Here is a 22,093-nt window from a genome sequence, read left to right as displayed (position 1 = left end):
GGCAGATGAGTAGGGGAGGGGCAGAGGAGTGGGGGCTGCAGATGGGGGAGGGGTCCGGAGGCACTGCAGGTGGGGGAGGTGCAGGGGTGCCACGGGTGGGAGAGGGGCAGGTGCAGGGATGTTGCGGATGGGTGAAGGGTTCCGGAGGTGCTGTGGGATGGGAAGGGGTGGGGGTGCCGGGGGTGGGGTAGGGGGTCCGGAGGCACCGTGGGTAGGGGAGGGGCAGGTGCGGCGGATGGGGAAGGAGGTGCTGCAGGTGGTGGCGGGGCAGGTGCGGGGGTGCCATGGGTGGGGGAGGGGTGGGTGAGGAGGGGACCGCGGATGGAGGAGGGTGTCTGCAGATGCTGCGGGTGGAGGGGGGCAGGTGTGGGGGGAGACATATATGGGGGGTGGATGGTGGAGGGGGTCTGGAGGTGCTGCGGGTGGTGAAGGGGTGGAGGAGTGGGAGCAGCGGGTGGTGTAGGGGGTCTGGAGGCACAGCGCGTGGGGGAGGGGTGGAGTGCCGCATGTGGTGGAGGGGAAGGTGCGGAGGTGTGATGCATTGGGGAGGGGTCTGGAGGTACTGCGGGTACTGTACCTGCCAAAAAGGTAGTTGGAGGGTATGCAGTAACAGGGTCAGAACAGGGGTGACAGGGCCAGGACAGGGGTGACAGGGCCAGGACAGGGGTGACGGGGCCAGGACAGGGGTGACGGGGTCAGGACAGGGGTGACGGGGTCAGGACAGGGGTGACGGGGCCAGGACAGGGGTGACGGGGCCAGGACAGGGGCGACGGGGCCAGGACAGAAATGACAGGGCCAGGGTAGGGGTGGCAGGGCCAGGATAGGGGTGACAGGGCCAGGATAGGGGTGACAGGGCCAGGATAGGGGTGACAGGGCCAGGATAAGGGTGACAGGGACATGACAAGACAGGGCACGGGAGAAATTGGTATTAGGGACAAAACAGTGGTGACAGACAAATGTCTTACCGGAGTCACGGCTGCTGCTGTTCCACTCCAACCTGTTGGGATTTGCTGCTGGTGGAGACTTGGCATGGCTGACTCTTAGGTTGGAGTCCTGCTTCCTCCGCCCGTGCGCATCCCTTCCCCCCTCCTCAGTCACACACCGCAGACCTCGCACAGCTGCTGGGCACTGTGGTAAGGGGAGGCTGGGAGTGACTGGTTAGCCCCCAGGAGACGCTGCGGCTGGAGGGAGGAGGGGGTCATAGCATGCACGCGGCGCGGACCTCGCGGCTGCTGGGCACTGTGGTAAGGGGAGACTGGGAGTGACTGGTTAGCTCCCAGGAGACGCTGCGGCTAGAGGGAGGAGGGGGTCGGAGCCTGCAAGCAGCTCGGACTTCTGCAGCGCCGCCCGCCGACTAAAGTGTGTGAAGGAGCTGGGCGCACCTCACTGCGGGTGGCAGCGCTGCAGCGAGCGGTGGGGTTGCCGGGGCTGGAGATAACAGAGGCAGTACGGAACCTGCACAGCAGCAGGTGCCCCACAAAACTGCAGCTAAGAAGCGTGGAGTGTGCCAGAAAGTGACGCTCCTCCGCGCCAGAGAGACCCTGCTGAGTATGCTTATGTGGCGGGTCAAGCACACAGTGAGCCAGTGCCCGTCTGTCTGTACGGCACCTACCCCCATACCACCCAACAGTCCCGATTTTCGCGGGACAGTCCCATTTTTGGGGCTCTGTCCCGCTATCCCACCCACGGGTCGCAGTGTCCCGCGGTGGGGGGGGGGAACGCGTTGGAAAGCTCCTGGAGCAGCGGTGAATAGTGGAGACAGAGGGAGAGGGGGCATCAGGGGGTACGGATTCAGGGGGGGTTCCAGCAGCAGAGACTGATTAAGGGGGGGGGGGGCAGGGGGTACGTACCGCGGGCCCCACAGTTTTAGGGGGCCCCCCGGCTGGAGTAGCTCTGTCCCAGCTCTGAAGCTCCCCCAGCAACAGCAGCAGCATTGTGCTACAGTCAGCACACACTGCTGCGTGTTGGCAGGTCGTTGGTGTTACAGGGAGGTGGCAGCCTCCCTGCTTTCTTCTGCCTGTGCGGGTGTGTAGGGGGGAGCGGCCACCTCCTCTGGATTTAGCCCTAGCTGAGGGGTCAAAATTCCATAAAAAAAAAAAAAAATCCCGGAATTTGCACAAGGGGCGTGGCCTCGCACGCGGGGGGGGGGGGGCACGCCCCCAACCCACAGCAGGCACAGCAATGAGATAATGCTCCCCTGTCTCAAGTGCCCTGGGCCCCCCGGACTTATAATCAGCCCCTGGAGGCATGCCAGCAGCTCACAGAGCGCTGGGCATGCCCCCTCACTGACGAAAATGGGGGCCCTCCCGTGAAGCCACGCCCCTTTTCGTTGTCCACTCCCCCTTTTTGCCGCGTGTGTGTGTCCCTCCTTCTGCCTGAAGAAAGCTCCTGAAGAAAGCTGGGAGATATGCACCCCTGCCTGTGCCATGCCCATACTATCTGCTTCTGCTCCTAGTCTCGGCCAGATCTGTGACTCATTTGAATAACTCCGCCCAGTGTTGTGACTCCGCCCAGCGTTAGCAAATGAGTCACAAAGTCACAGATCTGGGCTATTATATATATATATATATATATATATATATATATATATATATATATATATATATATATATATATATATATATATATATACACACATACACACTCGTACTGTACACTGTAACATGGGTGATGCTTCCCATGAGGATTGTAGACCTCATTACATGAGATTCAATTGTTCTCCGTCACTATATTATGGAAACAATGTGCTTTCTGGTTCACCTGGTAAATGAAGTAAACGTAATGTGTATGTTAATTTATGTAAAATAAGATCGTCTACTTTGGAACTCTTATAGTCTGACCCAAAGTACTGGAGATTAAAATATACTTGCCTACATACGGTGAAGGGAACAGTCTTGATCAATAAGCCTAACGGGTCACTTGGTGCCACAAAGTCCTGTAAATCGCTAGGCTCACAACAAGGCTGCCACTACTGTGACAGGTACACTACTATGCAGGCCTTGCAGTCTTGCCAAACGCGGAGTCTGTTGAGAGCATACTCAGTAATGTGCTATTTCTCTTCCTCCTAGAATTGATATTCACCGTAAAGAAAATGCCGGTGCGGCAGAGAAACCAATTACTATCCACTCAACACCTGAAGGTTGTTCAACTGCTTGTAAAATAATTATGGAGATCATGCAGAAGGAAGCTCAGGATACCAAATTGTAAGTAGAGAGCTTGATGTGTATACTGCAAGTCTGCTTTGTGGTTCTTAGGTTTTCACTGTGTGTCAGATACGTTCTGTTTGCCAGAGCCAGGGCTCTAATGTCCCCTTTTTAGTGTGTGGAGAAACACATTTTATTTTGAGTAAGTTCTATTGGCTTTTAAATCTGTCTGATTCTGGGTAGATAACTGAATGTTTGGCTACAGGCAATTCTTTGATATGTTTGTATACTGCTTGTTAATAGATCAGATGTTGTACCTGTGTTCTGCATAGAAAATGCTACAAATCTAACCTCTCCAGTCTCTCAGCAAAGTGCACCCATTAAATGCATACAGATGTCATTATCTATAGATTGTAAGCTTGCGAGGCCTTCCTACCTCTGTCTGTCTGTTTTTACCCAGTTTTGTTCAATTACTGTTCTAATTGTAAAGCGCAACGGAATATGCTGCGCTTTATAAGAAACTGTTAATAAATAAATAAATTGTCGGGTATGTGTGACAGGCACTCACAATACCAATAGCGGGATCCGGGCCGTTACATGGCAAGCAGGGGAGCAAGCGCAACAATGCCCCTTGTGGGGGTGTCATGGACACCCACGAGTGGGAATAGTCCCTGTTGGTCGGCATGCCGACCACCAGGATTTTCAGATGCCATGATTCCGGTGTCTGTATTGTGACCTGCAGTCTCTTGACCGCCAGTCACATAACCGCATCCCGCCGTTAACACGTTCTAATTGGAGTCCTCCTTTTTACTGTAATGTATGTCTATTTTTTTTAAATAGATCAAAATTTAACAATCCAGATAATAAAGCAAGTGCGTGTAATAGTAATTAAAAACCCTCCATGAAACAAAATAATTTTTTGGATTTGTTTTTTGCAGTGCATTTAGAATTGCACATGTTAAATTCAGTCTCCTGTTTCCAACATACAAATGTAGTGTAACATATGTAAAGGTGCATACACACACGGTGAGATCCTTGCTATGTCCGATTTTGATTATGCGATTTCCCTTGAACTCCCCCAGAGCCCAGATAGTCAAAATCTGTGCTATCTGTGCTTGAGATTTTGTCTATGTACGATTTTGACTAAGTGACAATTTTGACTATAATTTGTACTAGATAATACACAAGACTGACTTGCCTGCACAGTCTTTCTAGCCTTGTGATACCGACCACACGGGAGTGCGCGTCGGGATCGAATCTGTATCGCAAGCTGCCTAATGGTGTGTGTACACGGTGAGATTTTTTCTTACGATTTTGACTATATAGTCAAAATCTTAAGAAAAGTTAGTGCAGATCACAAGGTGTTATGCCACTTGCGATCCCAATTCGATCCCGATGGGCGGTCCCGCCAGGTCGGTATCGCAAGAAAAGATGGACTGTGCAGGCAAGTCAATCCTTGCTAGATCGGTGTACTATCTAGTTCATCTCACTTATTATTACATCTCACATAAGCCAAAATCGTAAGCACACATAGTCCATATCTCAAGAAAAGTTAGTCAAAATTGGTGGTGCTGGGCTCCAGGGAGTTCAGGGGAAATTGCAAAGTGAAAATCGGGCATAGCAAGGATCTCGCCATGTGTACACACCATAACACCTTGATCTGCACTAACTTTCCTTAAGATTTTGACTATATAGTCAAAATCTCACAGATTTATCTCATTGTGTGTACACACCTCACTTTGTGTTGCTAATATGAAGTTAAAAGACCACAATAAATGTAAAAATGTATTATGACCAGGAATATAAATAAACACAATTAAACAAAAATATAAAACCATTACATTTAAGTATGTAAAGCAACTCCTGGGAGTTCAGAGCAAGGCTGGGTCCATATATTTGCGATAGAACTCTAGCAGGTCAGTGGGTATGTGCAGCTGATAAGTCTCTTAACAGCTTTCGTAGACCTATTGTCGGCCATGTAACTGTGGATGGGTGACCCACTAACCAACCCAGGAACTGCAGACAATGACATCACAACAGGGAGGGCACATTTAACTGCCCGGCCAGTTACATAGTCAGTGAGGTTGAAAAGAGTCAAAATGCCCATCAGTTCAACCAGTTGTGATGACTGATCCCTCTGAACATGGAATAGAAAAGATAAACAAATACAGAATCCAACTGCGGAGAGTGATGTTTGAAACTGTTGGGCTCCCCACCATTCCGAAATAAGTGTTCAGTATAAAGGTTGTGTGTAGATTTTCTTAAGAACTGCCTCTTCCAAGATGTGACCTTTTTAAACATAGAATTTGATGGCAGATAATAACCACTTGGCCCATCTAGTCTAACACTGTTTTTAACCATTTGGTAACCTCAACCCTGTTTGATCCTTATTACTTCGTAAAGATATTTCAGGGTTTAAAGCAAATGGTTTTTTTAATTAAAAAAAAAACCACTCTGGTTGGTTTGTTATGCTGTTTGTACAGGCACAGCGCCGTGACTTATTAAAAAAAGCCTGTTATACTAAAAAAAAAGTGTCTTTATTCAAAGTGTTTAATGCCAGTGACATGCCCAGTGCTTATGCTTAACTCCTCCTATGTGTCTGTGTGTGTGTTTCCGTGAAAAGTGCATTTGCATTTTCCATTTTGTATCACTATTCAGATTTATTTAATTATAATAAGACTAATGCTTAACATGAACTTGTTCTTATGTTCAATTTCATCTATCTGAGTGTACTTTGTATGTGTTAATGTTTAGTCTATCTACATTTATCAGATGCAGTAGGAATAATAAACAGTAAAAAATTTGGTTTTATTGAAATATGTAAAATCAAATCAAAGCCTAATAACATTAATGTTAGACAATATTAAAACATGGTTGATCGAGGTTTCTAATACAGGATTCAATCTTTTTTTCCATTAAAACATGAATGCAAAAAGAATTAGTTTAAACCAAAAAAGCGTTTTTTGTGTTTTTTTTGGGGGGTGTCTTTTAAACGGATTTTTTTTTTCCAACCCTGATATTCATATGCCTATCTCAAACTTGTTTAAATTGCTCTACTGACAGCCTCAGCCACCTCTGATGGGAGGCTATTCCACCTATCCACTACCCTTTCTGTGAAGTAATTTCCCCATAACCTGCCTATTCTGAGCGCATATCCTCATGTTCTACTACTTCTCTTCCTTTACCTTGTTTTGTCCACACTACATTTACAATTGAAAATCCAGCAGTTTTAAAAAATTTAATTGTACGAACTTATGCAATTTTTCTACTTTAAGCACTGAAGAAATCCCTTTAAAGATACTTGCTCATAACAATTTTGTTGGCCGCCTTATCGGCAAGGAAGGAAGAAACCTGAAGAAAATTGAGCAGGACACAGATACAAAAATCACAATATCTCCGTAAGTTGACAAAGCCCAGCTGAGCCCTGTCTTTTTTTTTTTTTTTTTCACGATGTAACCCTGAGTTCGCCTCTTACCATTTTATCTTTGATGGCCTTAGACTGCAAGACTTGACGCTATATAATCCTGAGCGGACTATAACTGTAAAAGGCAGCATTGAGGCCTGTGCCAAAGCAGAGGAAGAAATCATGAAGAAAATTAGGGAGTCTTATGAAAATGATATTGCGGCAATGAATGTAAGTCATCAGCATAATAATCTGGATGGGCGGGAAATGGTAATGTATTCCTATAACCTCTTTCAGAGTTGAACATGAAGCTGGAACGGAAATGATTCAAACTGAATGGAATGATGCTTCAGATTCTCTCACTTGGTAGAGTAGTAATCTTTCTGCAAAAATGCCTTTTAACCCTTACTTTGCAAGCTAGCTTTTCAAGTGCATTGTCTTCTACCAGTGATTGGTAGGTTTTTCAAGAGCTCTGTGCTGCAAGAAAATGAGTTAACGTGATTCTTGTGATTCCCCTTTAATTTTTCTTGTGCTCTGCTTTATTGTATATTTTCATGCTCATTCAGTTTAACTAGTTATGGCAGATTTATTACCAGGTATTTGTATAGCGCACACATATTCCGCAGTTTTTTACAGAGAATATTTGGACATTCACATCAGTCCCTGCCCCAGTGGAGCTTACAATTTGTATTCCCTATCACATGTGAACACACGCGCACACACACACACATTCACGCTAGGGTTAATTTTGTTGGGAGCCAATTAACCTACCAGTACATTTGGATTTTGGGAGGAAACAGGAGCACCCGGAGGAAACCCAAGCAAGTACGGGGAGAATATACAAACTCCACACAGTTAGGGCCATGGTGGGAATTGAACACATGACCTCAGTGCTGTGAGAAAGTAATGCTAACCATTACACGATCCGTACTGCCTATGATTTATATGGAGTCCTTTGTTTAATGTTAATATAAATCAGTAATATATGCAAGCTCCTACTTCCTTCACCCTGGCTGTCCAACAATATGCTGTACAAATAGTTTAGTTTGATACGCAGCTTCTTCCAACCATTCTATAGAAAGTTCTTTGAAACTTTTTGATATGTGCTGAATTGTTAGCAGAGATCTCATTGTTCCTTTGGAAAAATCAGCTAATGCTATGGAAAGTAGAGCTTCACAGTTTTGTACTTTAACTTAGAATGTGTTTAATTAAAGACTTATTTTTTCGTAAGAAAAAAAAAAAGCTGGTAAAGGGAGCTGCAGACAAATGTAAATTCTGGTGTAATTAATCCATTAGTGTTACCTTCTACTAAGAAAGATGTACGCACAACACAAAAAAAAAACTTAGCTGGTAAAGTAATCCATAGGGGAGTGGGGTCACAGGGGTACCTGTGCCAATTAGTTTGCCTGTCATGTTATGTTCTGAAAGAAAGTGCTCTGAGCTTCTCGGAGATCCAACAATTGATGGTTGTCAGTCATGAAATACAAAAAATACCAGGGGCGGATTGGCCCACTGGGACACTGACAGATTCCGATGGGCCATTCCCATATCCCCCTCAGCCAGTCTGATTCACGCTCAGGCTGGGCTGGCTCACACTGCTTTCAGTACTTGCGTTTCATTGGAACACAATTCGGAAGTTAGGCTAGAAAGGACTTCCGGGTGCTGCTAGCCATGAAAAGTGGTGAAGCAGTTCTACCAACGAGGGACCTGGAGAAAGTTAATCAGCCCAGCAGCATCCTCTCTCTGGCTCCGGCCAAAGGTCTCTGCAACGAGCACGGCCCAGGAGCAGCAGCAAAGCGATGGTCTGTGCCGGCTTCACTACACTCACTGCCACCCCAGCTCCCGCACTCTCGCTGAACTGGCCACAGCGGCGACTGAGCACTGAAGAGGACCAGTCAAAGAGATTATTTTTAATTTACATTATTTGCAAAAGAATTACTGCTATAAAGCACCAATGAACAATTAAATACTAATTAGTGGTGTGATCCCTCATTCGCTGCTGTAAAGGTAGTGTATACCTCCGATAGAAAAAAAAAAAAGTAAGGAACGGCAGCGCTCGTGGGAGCAGACGATACAAAACCAGAGCAGAGTTAATTTATACATGAATTATTTGATAAAACATGTTATTATCACACCATTAAAAAACGGTTAAAAACATAATAAATGAAAAATATTCTAAATGGGATCTGCTGATTCACTGGGTAACCGCAGTAGTAAATCAGCTGTTAGAGCAATAGACAAATGCTAATCTACAGAGTCTGTATTAATCAGCTAGTGTGCAATTATTATCCTCAGTAAAGAAACAAACTGGATACAATGTTACATGTAGCAACTGTAGCATATGCCGTCTGCGAGTGTTACAGAGTATCTCAGCAAAGTTACTATGTACGTATTGTACTTGAGAATAAATTAAATAGCGGAGCTCCCAATAACCATTGTGGATAACGGTAATTTGTCCACTGAATGACCGGTGTCTGTCACGGCAAATTAATAATGAGGTAGAAAGCAGGTATTTGAATTACCTCTGCCGTGAGCTGGTCAACCCGAGCATCCTCGGGTGAAGTCCACTGTTGTGCCCACTCCTGTGTTATAGGGGACAGAGAAACCTGCAGCAGGCTTGCCAGAGTGCGCCAGAGGACACAGCGGTGTTCCGCTCTCAGTGAGGTGGGGAAGCCGCTTCAGTCTTAGAGGGAGCGCCGGTAGTGAAGCTGTGCGGTGGCCCAGTGACGTAGGGGGAGGACAGCTGGCTCACAGCCAGCATTGTAGCAGCATATGCATAAAGTCGCAGGTAAACATTAACATAACATAATGTAAAGCAAAGGAGGCCCCAACTGTGTCTATCTCAGTATCAGGACCTCTGAAGAGCGACCCCACCCTCTTAACAGACCCCTCCCCCTCAACAGACTCCGCCCTCATTAGGGCTGCTTCCATAAATTTCCCGGCCTGGTGTTTAATCCCAATCTGCCCCTGTAAAATACTGTATGAAACTCGTCATGGGGTAATTAAATGCACAGGGCATGTTTGGTCAATTACTGTGCTCAGTGTTTACCCATATAACATGAGTACGCAACAACTTTCTTAGTACTGGTGGGACCTTTCATACTTGTTTGAGTGTTAATGTTTTATCCTGAGTATAAAGGAAAATGCTTAAAATACAGAAAATTTTGCCCAGTGCTCCTTTTTTAACGTTGCTTTTAATCAGTGTTTTCAATGTATGCCATTCAGAATTGTTCTTATAGAGTTTGAGGATTTCTGGTTTGGCCACCAGCAACTCATATTCCAAAATATGTAAAGTAAATGAATGGGTAGAGCCTTGTATAGGCAGAGCCATAAGTGTTTGTGGCATGGTCTGGTTAGTGGCAGTCACTAGGTTGTACTCTGACGTGACTGAGCCGCCTGTGCAACTCTGATGACGTCAGGTGTCTTTTTTTTTTTTTTTGCCCGATTTTGTGTCTTACGGAGCATACACACTAGATGATTTAAGTGGACAATATGCATGATAAAGGTAAAGCTATTATTGCGAATAACGTGAAGTGTGTATGCACAATAACGATGCGTGCTGCTGGTCTTTATCGTTTATCTTTGTCAACTGAGCATGCAGTCCATTTTAGGCTATATTTTTCATGACTTTCATTCTGCAGCTGGGGAAATTTCAAGGGAAATCTCTAGACTATTTTGAACCAATACAACACAGTGCGACTAGGTAGCGCAATCAGACTGTACTAATTTGATATGACACTTGTATAATGTGTGTGACTGATTGGCCCTACACACTGCCCTCCGCCACACGGGCGACCCGGTGGCGGAGGGCAGTGACGGGGGGAGTGAAGTATCTTCACTACACACCCCTCCCTCCTCCCTTCCTTACCTGGCTCCATAGCAGTGCAGGCAAATATGGACGAGATCGTCCGTATTGGCCTACATGCACAAGCGACGGGGCACCAGCGATAAACGAGCGCGGGGCCGCGCATCATTCATCGCTGGTGCCTCCACACTGAAAGATATGAATGGTATCTCGTTCATTAATGAACGAGATCGTTCATATCTTTCACTCATTTCGCCCAGTGTGTAGACCCGATGAGTCTGTATACAGAACAGAACTTGTATTGGTAACTTTGTGTATAGATTCAGAGACTCAGTTGCACACAGATAAGTGGCATATATTTGAGGTGTGTGTGTATGATAGATATATCTATCTATGGGTTACAGTATTACATTGCACCATGTCACAGTACTTCATTACATTTCTAAATTGTATGTTTTCATGTTTTTATAGCTGCAAGCTCATTTGATCCCTGGTTTGAACCTGAATGCATTGGGGCTCTTCCCACCTTCCTCTTCGGGCATGCCCCCTCCCTCAGTTGGGGTTCCTTCACCTACGACCTCTACTTCTTACCCACCTTTTGGGGTAAGTAGTGGGAACATTCAATTGGGAACCACATTACTCCTAAACCAGACTGAGCGCAACAAATATTAAGGAATTTCTGTGTTTTTAAATCCCTACTCTAAACTCTCCCATGTGTATTAAGATCTTAGTCTTGCATAAGTTTTTTTCCACACGTCCATGCTTAATGCATGTTGTACAGACTTTCTCTTCTAGCCACTCCTCAATCAGAAAAAGTATAATTTCTCAGTTTCTATTATCTGAGCAGATTTAATCCTTTTTATTTATTTTTTTGTTTCCCTTGCAGCAACAACCAGAGTCTGAAACCGTTCATCTCTTCATCCCAGCATTAGCTGTAGGAGCAATTATTGGCAAGCAAGGACAACACATAAAGCAACTCTCACGTTTTGCAGGAGCATCTATAAAGGTATCCTGCTTTTCTTATTTTTGTCTCTCTATGGGGTATATGCAATTCGAACGTTTTTAAATTCAACAGTCAGACACCCTCCCGCCGGGACCCGAATTCGACATATTCAATAAAAAAATGGATTCGACAGTCCCGCTGTCGAAATATGGACCAATTGACGATAGTGTGCGTCCTGGATTCAACTTCATGGACGGCACAAAAGTGTGTAAAAAAAATCCTGAAAAAAAATTTGTGGGGTCCCCCCACCTAAGCATAACCAGCCTCGGGCTCTTTGAGCCGGTCCTGGTTGGAAAAATACGGGGGGAAAAATGACAGGGGATCCCCCGTATTTTCACAACCAGCACTGTGCTCTGCATCCGGTCCTGGTGCAAAAAATACGGGGGACAAAAGACGTATTTTTCACACCAGCACCGGGCTCCACTAGCTGGAGAGATAATGCCACAGCCGGGGGAAACTTTTATAGCGGTCCCTGCGGCCGTGGCATTAAATCCCCAACTAGTCACCCGAGGCTGTCCGTCCCCCAATCCAAGGGCTGTGGATGGGAAGCTGATAGCCAAGTGACAAAATAAAGAATATTGTTTTTTGTAGCAGAACTACAAGTCCCAGCAAGCCTCCCCCGCACTGAAAAACATGCTCTGACTATTTTAGTCAGTAAAAAAAAAAAAATATTCTTTTAAAAAATATATTAAATAATACTTGTGGCTCCTAATACACAAACCCAAGTAGATAATCCCTTCTAATATAAATAGATATGCTATTAGCAATAAAAAAAAAACACTAAAAAAAACATGTTTTTAAAAAATTTTATTAGATCCCGCCAGCAAAATGAGGCGGACTGAAATTGACAAAATTACTGTCGAAAAGCACTGTTGTCGAATCGACATTCTTCAATTGAATATACTTTTGTCGAAAAGCCGCATTTTTACCATTGCAGACCTGTCGAATTTGACAACTGTCGAATTGCAAAAAGTCGAATTTGAAACGGCCATTTTTGTTGTTGAAAAGTACTGTATTGCATTGTCGATAGTGATAAGCGGGTTCGGTTCCTCGGAATCCGAACCCCCCCGAACTTCACCCATTTTACACGGGTCCGAGGCAGACTCGGATTCTCCCGTATGGCTCGGTTAACCCGAGCGCGCCCGAACGTCGTCATCCCGCTGTCGGATTCTCGCGAGATTCGGATTCTATATAAGGAGCCGCGCGTCGCCGCCATTTTTCACTCGTGCATTGGAAATGATAGAGGACGTGGCTGGCGTCCTCTCACTTTGTTTCAGGGGGCTGCAAATATCTTTATTCTGGGGACCAGCAGTATTATAGGAGGAGTACAGTGCAGAGTTTTGCTGACCAGTGACCACCACACCAGTATTATACGTTGTCTGCCTGAAAAACGCTCCATATCTGTGCTCAGTGTGCTGCATATATCTGTGCTCACACTGCTTTATTGTGGGGACTGGGGACCAGCAGTATTATATAGGAGGAGTACAGTGCAGAGTTTTGCTGACCAGTGACCACCAGTATTATACGTTCTCTGCCTGAAAAACGCTCCATATCTGTGCTCAGTGTGCTGCATATATCTGTGCTCCCACTGCTTTATTGTGGGGACTGGGGACCAGCAGTATTATATAGGAGGAGTACAGTGCAGAGTTTTGCTGACCAGTGACCACCAGTATTCTATGTTCTCTGCCTGAAAAACGCTCCATATCTGTGCTGCATTGTAGTATATAGTAGGAGTACTGTACATAATTTTGCTGACCACCAGTATATAATATATAGGAGTACGGTACAGAAGGCCACTGCTCTACCTACCTCTGTGTCGTCAAGTATACTATCCATCCATACCTGTGGTGCATTTCAGTTGTGCGCAGTATATATAGTAGTAGGCCATTGCTATTGATACTGGCATATAATTCCACACATTAAAAAATGGAGAACAAAAATGTGGAGGGTAAAATAGGGAAAGATCAAGATCCACTTCCACCTCGTGCTGAAGCTGCTGCCACTAGTCATGGCCGAGACTATGAAATGCCATAAACGTCGTCTGCCAAGGCCGATGCCCAATGTCATAGTAGAGAGCATGTAAAATCCAAAAAACAAAAGTTCAGTAAAATGACCCAAAAATCAAAATTAAAAGCGTCTGAGGAGAAGCGTAAACTTGCCAATATGCCATTTACGACACGGAGTGGCAAGGAACGGCTGAGGCCCTGGCCTTTGTTCATGGCTAGTGGTTCAGCTTCGCATGAGGATGGAAGCACTCATCCTCTCGCTAGAAAAATGAAAAGACTTAAGCTGGCAAAAGCACAGCAAAGAACTGTGCGTTCTTCTAAATCACAAATCCCCAAGGAGAGTCCAATTGTGTCGGCTGCGATGCCTGACCTTCCCAACACTGGACGGGAAGAGGTGGCGCCTTCCACCATTTGCACTCCCCCTACAAGTGCTGGAAGGAGCACCCGCAGTCCAGTTCCTGATAGTCAAATTGAAGATATCACTGTTGAAGTACACCAGGATGAGGATATGGGTGTTGCTGGCGCTGAGGAGGAAATTGACAAGGAGGATTCTGATGGTGAGGTGGTTTGTTTAAGTCAGGCACCCGGGGAGACACCTGTTGTCCGTGGGACGAATATGGCCATTGATATGCCTGGTCAAATTACAAAAAAAATCACACCTTCGGTGTGGAATTATTTTAACACAAATGCGGACAACAGGTGTCAAGCCGTCTGTTGCTTTTGTCAAGCTGTAATAAGTAGGGGTAAGGACGTTAACCACCTCGGAACATCCTCCCTTATACGTCACCTGCAGCGCATTCATCATAAGTCAGTGACAAGTTTAAAAACTTTGGATGACAGCGGAAGCAGTCCACTGACCACTAAATCCCTTCCTCTTGTAACCAAGCTCCTGCAAACCACACCACCAACTCCCTCAGTGTCAATTTCCTCCTTACACAGGAAAGCCAATAGTCCTGCAGGCCATGTCACTGGCAAGTCTGACGAGTCCTCTCCTGCCTGGGATTCCGCCGATGCATCCTTGAGTGTAACGCCTACTGCTGCTGGCGCTGCTGTTGTTGTTGTTGCTGGGAGTCGATCGTCATCCCAGAGGGGAAGTCGGAAGACCACTTTTACTACTTCCAGTAAGCAATTGACTGTCCAACAGTCCTTTGCGAGGAAGATGAAATATCACAGGAGTCATCCTGCTGCAAAGCGGATAACTCAGGCCTTGGCAGCCTGGGCGGTGAGAAACGTGTTTCCGTTATCCACCGTTAATTCACAGGCAACTACAGACTTGATTGAAGTACTGTGTCCCCGGTACCAAATACCATCTAGGTTCTATTTCTCTAGGCAGGTGATACCGAAAATGTACACAGACCTCAGAAAGAGTCACAAGTGTCCTAAAAAAAGGAAGTTGTACCCAATGTCCACTTAACCACGGACATGTGGACAAGTGGAGCAGGGCAGACTCAGGACTATATGACTGACGGCCCACTGGGTAGATGTATTGCCTCCCGCAGCAAGAACAGCAGCGGCGGCACCAGTAGCAGCATCTCGCAAACGCCAACTCGTTCCTAGGCAGGCTACGCTTTGTATCACCGCTTTCCAGAAGAGGCACACAGCTGACAACCTCTTACGGAAACTGAGGAACATCATCGCAGAATGGCTTACCCCAAATGGACTCTCATGGGGATTTGTGACATCGGACAACGCCAGCAATATTGTGCGTGCATTACATCTGGGCAAATTCCAGCACGTCCCATGTTTTGCACATACATTGAATTTGGTGGTGCAGAATTATTTAAAAAACGACAGGGGCGTGCAAGAGATGCTGTCGGTGGCCCGAAGAATTGTGGGCCACTTTCGGCATTCAGCCACCGCGTGCCGAAGACTGGAGCACCAGCAAACAGTCCTGAACCTGCCCTGTCATCATCTGAAGCAAGAGGTGGTAACGAGGTGGAATTCAACCCTCTATATGCTTGAGGATGGAGGAGCAGCAAAAGGCCATTCAAGCCTATACATCTGCCTACGATATAGGCAAAGGAGGGGGAATGCACCTGACTCAAGCGCAGTGGAGAATGTTTTCAACGTTGTGCAAGGTTCTGCAACCCTTTGAACTTGCCACACGTGAAGTCAGTTCAGACACTGCCAGCCTGAGTCAGGTCATTCCCCTCATCAGGCTTTTGCAGAAGAAGCTGGAGACATTGAAGGAGGAGCTAAAACAGAGCGATTCCGCTAGGCATGTGGGACTTGTGGATGGAGCCCTTAATTCGCTTAACCAGGACTCACGGGTGGTCAATCTGTTGAAATCAGAGCACTACATTTTGGCCACCGTGCTCGATCCTAGATTTAAAACCTACGTTGGATCTCTCTTTCCGGCAGACACAAGTCTGCAGAGGTTCAAAGACCTGCTGGTGAGAAAATTGTCAAGTCAAGCGGAACGTGACCCGTCAACAGCTGCGCCTTCACATTCTCCCGCAACTGGGGGTGCGAGGAAAAGGCTAAGAATTCCGAGCCCACCCGCTGGCGGTGATGCAGGGCAGTCTGGAGCGAGTGCTGACATCTGGTCCGGACTGAAGGACCTGCCAACGGTTACGGACATGTCGTCTACTGTCACTGCATATGATTCTCTCACCATTGAAAGAATGGTGGAGGATTATATGAGTGACCGCATCCAAGTAGGCACGTCAGACAGTCCGTACGTATACTGGCAGGAAAAAGAGGCAATTTGGAGGCCCTTGCAGAAACTGGCTTTATTTTACCTAAGTTGCTCCCCCTCCAGTGTGTACTCCGAAAGAGTGTTTAGTGCAGCCGCTCACCTTGTCAGCAATCGGCGTACGAGGTTACTTCCAGAAAATGTGGAGAAGATGATGTTCATCAAAATGAATTATAATCAGTTCCTCCGTGGAGACATTCACCAGCAATTGCCTCCAGAAAGTACACAGGGACCTGAGATGGTGGATTCCAGTGGGGACGAATTAATAATCTGTGACTAGGGGGATGTAGAGCCAGTTTGTGCAAGGAGAGATTGATTGCTTCTTTTTTGGTGGGAGCCCAAATCAACCAGTCATTTCAGTCACAGTTGTGTGGCAGACCCTGTCGCTGAAATGATGGGTTTGTTAAAGTGTGCATGTCCTGTTTATACAACATGATGCATTTTTCTTTGCATCATGTGCTGTTTGGGGACTATTTTTTTGAAGTGCCATCCTGCCTGACACTGCAGTGCCACTCCTAGATGGGCCAGGTGTTTGTGTCGGCCACTTGTGTCGCTTAGCTTAGCCATCCAGCGACCACAGTGCACCTCTTTTTTTTCTTTGCATCATCTGCTGTTTGGGGACTATTTTTTAAATCGACCATCCTGTCTGACACTGCAGTGCCACTCCTAGATGGGCCAGGTGTTTGTGTCGGCCACTTGGGTCGCTTAGCTTGGTCATCCAACGACCTCGGTGCAAATTTTAGGACTAAAAATAATATTGTACGGTGTTCAGAATAGACTGGATATGAGTGGAAATTATGGTTATTGAGGTTAATAATACTATGGGATCAAAATGACCCCCAAATTCTATGATATAAGCTGTTTTTGAGGGTTTTTTGTAAAAAACACCCGAATCCAAAACACACCCGAATCAGACAAAAAATTTTCAGGGAGGTTTTGCCAAAACGCGTCCGAATCCAAAACACGGCCGCGGAACCGAATCCAAAACCAAAACACAAAACCCGAAAAATGTCCGGTGCACATCACTAAATTTGTCGAATCATTTTTTTGCGTCGAAAATGCCCCGTTTTTCGACATTTGCGGCAATTCGACCGCAATTGCATATGACCCTATACCTTTTACACAGCTGGAAAAGTAGCAATGCTTTTTTTTATTTTTTGCTTTTTTATCTTCTCCAGATTGCTCCAGCGGAGGGACCAGACGCCAAACTGAGAATGGTGATCATCACTGGACCACCAGAAGCCCAGTTTAAAGTAGGTGTAGATTTAGAATAACTATTCTGTATTGTCTACATAGCTGATTCACAGATTTAATACTACATAGTTGATACTCCTATACAGATTAAATCTTTGCTTTTTCATGCAGAACTATACTTTTTACTGACTGATTATAACAGGATTTGAATCGACACACATTCTTTAAAATAAAATACCCCCCCTTTCCATCCATATGCACCCCTTTCACTTATTTGTGTCATTCACATCTGTCTGCTTTCAGTCTACACTGTCACATGACCTGGAAAAGCCAGATTAAAAATACTTTGCGCAAATCTTCTATGCTTTGTATGAGATACACTTTTTTTTCTTTACAAATGTGAATATCATGGCACCAGACTAGGTGGTTTGCAAGTTTTTGTCTATTTCAATACAAATATAAAATGGTATAACAAGACGACTGAAATGACAAACTCGCTAACCAAATTGCAAAGCCAATAACCCCCCACCTGTCCTTGTCAGCAATTAAATGCAAAACATTAAGAAGTTTATAGTTTCTACAATATTTATTGGATTATACTAAAACAATTGCTTTTCGTCTGCAGGCACAAGGAAGGATCTATGGTAAACTTAAAGAAGAAAACTTCTTCGGACCCAAGGAAGAAGTTAAACTTGAGGCTCATATTAAAGTGCCATCTTATGCTGCTGGCCGTGTTATTGGCAAAGGAGGCAAAACTGTAAGTTTTTACATAACAGCACTAAAATATGTAGCTAAGGCTACTTATATCATTTCATTTTTATAGGGTTTTATAATGAGCTTTCAGTATAGAACAGGAAAATAATTTGACTGCAAATGGGGAGAGATAACTTGATGGTGGTACAGCTCACAAATTGTATCCCCATTATCTGTGCAACCACCAACATGTCCTCTAATCACCTGGGTATGCATACATCACTAAAATACACAAAGGCCTAATCTAGTTTGCACACAGGCAAGGTCAGTGTGAGTCGGCAGCTGTGGTTCTGGTTATGTCTGTCTAAATTCGAACTGTGCTGACAGAGTGAGTTAATAAGTGTCTGTCCTAGTTAATTCTATACAAGAAGATTAATATGCAGAGTGTTGCTATATTCCATGCATGCAAAGAAGTTGCATTTCTGCTGCTTGTGTTGATTGGAACATGATTTGAGGAGGTGTACATTTGCACTCTTTAGGCATTAACAGATTTTGGCGCACGCAGAGCTGAAGAGTGCAAGTGTCTCAAGATCCCATAAGGGTCATACACAATGGTATTTATCTACATCCCAAACAACTAAAGTCTGAAATAATGAAGCAGCCCTAGGATCAGAGGCATTTACAGTGTAAACTAATATCCATAATGAGTTCGCAATTTGAAAGATGTTTTATATTCAAACTACTTGGGCAGCAAGTGGGAGAACAGTAGAGAAAAATCGGTTCCGAGTTTTTGCCAACAGGGAGCAAGCAAAGCAATATTTATGGATGAACCACAGAGGTTAGGGGCAGTAAAGTGCATTATGGTTCAAGAATTAATGTGAATCAGCCGTAACTAGACTTTTTTGTGCCAGAGCATTGGCGTGCCCCCCACCATATATTTTTCAGACAGACATAAGGTGAGCCCTGATGCTCAGTGAAAGCACTTGCTATGATGCCCCTTCCGACATGAAAGCGATTCTATATAGATAGAGAGAGATATATATATATACATATATATATATATATATATATATATATATATATTTCTGATGTCCTAGTGGATGCTGGGTACTCTGTAAGGACCATGGGGAATAGACGGGCTCCGCAGGAGACTGGGCACTCTTTAAAGAAAGATTAGGTACTACATCTGGTGTGCACTGGCTCCTCCCTCTATGCCCCTCCTCCAGACCTCAGTTAGAATCTGTGCCCGGCCAGAGCTGGATGCACTTAGTGGGCTCTCCTGAGTTCACTATAAAGAAAGTATTTGTTAGGTTTTTTATTTTCAGTGAGATCTGCTGGCAACCGACTCACTGCTACGTGGGACTTAGGGGAGAGAAGCAAACCTACCTGCTTGCAGCTAGCTTGTGCTTCTAAGGCTACTGGACACCATTAGCTCCAGAGGGATCGAACACAGGGCCCGACCTCGATCGTCCGTTCCCGGAGCCGCGCCGCCGACCCCCTTGCAGAGCCAGAAGACGGAAGATTCCGGAGAAAATCGGCGGCTGAAGACTCCGGTCTTCAATAAGGTAGCGCACAGCACTGCAGCTGTGCGCCATTGCTCCCACAGCACACCACACGCTCCAGTCACTGGTGGGTGCAGGGCGCTGGGGGGGAGAGCCCTGGGCTGCAATTAGTATACCTTAAGTGGCAAAATGCACATAATACAGTTCTAAACTGTATATGTGCCTAATCCCCCGCCATAATTATTATTAAAAAAGCGGGAGAAGCCCGCCGCTGAAGGGGCGGGGCTATCTTCCTCAGCACAGCCAGCGCCATTTTCTCTTCACAGCTCCGCTGGAAGGACGCTCCCCAGGCTCTCCCCTGCAGTATACACTACAGAAAGGGTAAAAAAGAGAGGGGGGGCACATACATTTAGGCGCAAAATTGTGATATAAGCAGCTATTGGGGGAAAATTTACTTTGTGTATAGTGTAAATCCCTCTGTTATATAGCGCTCTGGTGTGTGCTGGCATACTCTGTGTCTCCCCAAAGGACTTTGTGGGGTCCTGTCCTCAGTCAGAGCATTCCCTGTGTGTGTGTGCGGTGTCGGTACGGCTGTGTCGACATGTTTGATGAGGACGCTTACGTGGAGGTGGAGCAGGTGCCGATAAGTGTGATGTCGCCCCCTGTGGGGCCGACGCCAGAGTGGATGGATATGTGGAAGGTATTAACCGACAGTGTCAACTCCTTGCATAAAAGGTTCGATGACGCAGCTTTGGGACAGCCGGCATCTCAGCCCGCGCCTGCCCAGGCATCTCAGAGGCCATCAGGGGCTCAAAAACGCCCGCTACCTCAGATGGCAGACACAGATGTCGACACGGAGTCTGACTCCAGTGTCGACGAGGATGAGACAAATGTACAATCCACAAGGGCCATCCGATGCATGATTACGGCAATGAAAAATGTGTTGCACATTTCTGACATTAACCCGGTTACCACAAAAAAGGGTATTATGTTTGGGGAGAAAAAGCAGCCAGTGACTTTTCCCCCATCTGATGAGTTAAATGAATTGTGTGAAGAAGCGTGGGGTTCCCCAGATAAGAAACTAGTGATTTCTAAGCGGTTACTAATGGCGTACCCTTTCCCGCCAACGGATAGGGTACGCTGGGAGACTTCCCCTAGAGTGGACAAGGCGCTCACACGCTTATCAAAAAAGGTGGCACTGCCGTCTCAGGATACGGCCGCCTTAAAGGAGCCTGCAGATAGAAAGCAGGAGGCTATCCTGAAGTCTGTATATACACACTCAGGTACTATACTGAGACCTGCTATTGCTTCAGCATGTTTGTGTAGTGCTGCAGCAGCATGGTCTGATTCCCTGTCTGATAACATTGATTCCCTTGACAGGGACACTATTTTGCTAACCATAGAGCATATTAAAGACGTAGTCTTATATATGAGGGATGCACAGAGGGACATTTGCCGGCTGGCATCTAGAATTAATGCAATGTCCATTTCTGCCAGGAGAGTATTATGGATTCGGCAGTGGACAGGTGATGCTGATTCTAAAAGGCACATGGAAGTTTAGCCTTATAAGGGTGAGGAATTGTTTGGGGACGGTCTCTCGGACCTCGTATCCACAGCAACAGCTGGGAAGTCGACTTTTTTACCTCAGGTTCCCTCACAGCCTAAGAGAGCACCGTATTATCAAGTACAGTCCTTTCGGGCTCAGAAAGGCAAGCGGGTTAGAGGCGCGTCCTTTCTGCCCAGAGGCAGGGGTAGAGGGAAAAAGCTGCACCAGACAGCCAGTTCCCAGGAACAAAAATCCTCCACTCCTTCCACTAAGTCCACCGCATGACGCTGGGGCTCCGCAGGGGGTGCCAGGTGCGGTAGGGGCCCGTCTCCGGAACTTCAGTGACCAGTGGGTTCGCTCACAGGTGGATCTCTGGGTTCTACAAGTGGTTTCTCAGGGATACAAGCTGGAGTTCGAGACGTCTCCCCCTCGCCGTTACCTCAAATCAGCTTTGCCAGCTACTCCCAAGGACAGGGAGGTAGTACTGGCGGCAATTCACAAGCTGTACCTCCAGCAGGTGATAATCAAAGTTCCCCTCCTTCAACAGGGACGGGGTTACTATTCCACAATATTTGTGGTACCGAAACCAGACTGTTCGGTGAGACCCATTCTAAATTTGAAATCCTTGAACACATATAAGGAAGTTCAAGTTCAAAATGGAATCGCTCAGGGCGGTTATTGCAAGCCTGGAAGAGGGGGATTATATGGTATCACTGGACATCAAGGATGCTTACCTACATGTACCCATTTACCCACCTCACCAGGAGTACCTCCGATTTGTGGTACAGGACTGCCATTACCAATTCCAGACGTTGCCGTTTGGTCTGTCCACGGCACCGAGGGTATTTACCAAGGTAATGGCCGAAATGATGATACTCCTTCGGAAGAAGTGAGTTATAATTATCCCGTACTTGGATGATCTCCTTATAAAGGCGAGGTCCATGGAGCAGTTGTTGGTCGGAGTAGCACTATCTCAGGAAATGCTGCAACAGCACGGCTGGATTCTGAATATCCCAAAGTCGCAGCTGGTTCCTACGACGCGTCTGCTGTTCTTGGGTATGATTCTGGACACAGAACAGAAGAAGGTGTTTCTCCCGGAGGAG

General features: G+C 46.0%; 1 protein-coding gene across 2 annotated transcripts in view; it reads left to right on the top strand.

Annotated features, from left to right (window-relative positions):
* Positions 1–22,093, top strand: part of IGF2BP3 (insulin like growth factor 2 mRNA binding protein 3) — a 343,371-nt gene that overhangs the window by 284,768 nt on the left and 36,510 nt on the right. For both annotated transcript variants that reach the window (XM_063921725.1, XM_063921724.1), the window contains 7 exons: positions 3,069–3,203; positions 6,419–6,541; positions 6,642–6,777; positions 10,823–10,954; positions 11,238–11,357; positions 17,234–17,308; positions 17,875–18,006. In XM_063921725.1, the coding sequence (XP_063777795.1) occupies positions 3,069–3,203; positions 6,419–6,541; positions 6,642–6,777; positions 10,823–10,954; positions 11,238–11,357; positions 17,234–17,308; positions 17,875–18,006 (853 nt within the window). The remainder of the gene's footprint in view (positions 1–3,068; positions 3,204–6,418; positions 6,542–6,641; positions 6,778–10,822; positions 10,955–11,237; positions 11,358–17,233; positions 17,309–17,874; positions 18,007–22,093) is intronic.

The sequence above is a fragment of the Pseudophryne corroboree genome, chromosome 5, assembly GCF_028390025.1.
Source record: "Pseudophryne corroboree isolate aPseCor3 chromosome 5, aPseCor3.hap2, whole genome shotgun sequence".
Lineage (NCBI taxonomy): Eukaryota > Metazoa > Chordata > Amphibia > Anura > Myobatrachidae > Pseudophryne > Pseudophryne corroboree.
Note: the sequence above shows the minus strand (reverse complement) of the source record. Positions and strands in the feature narration are given on the sequence as shown.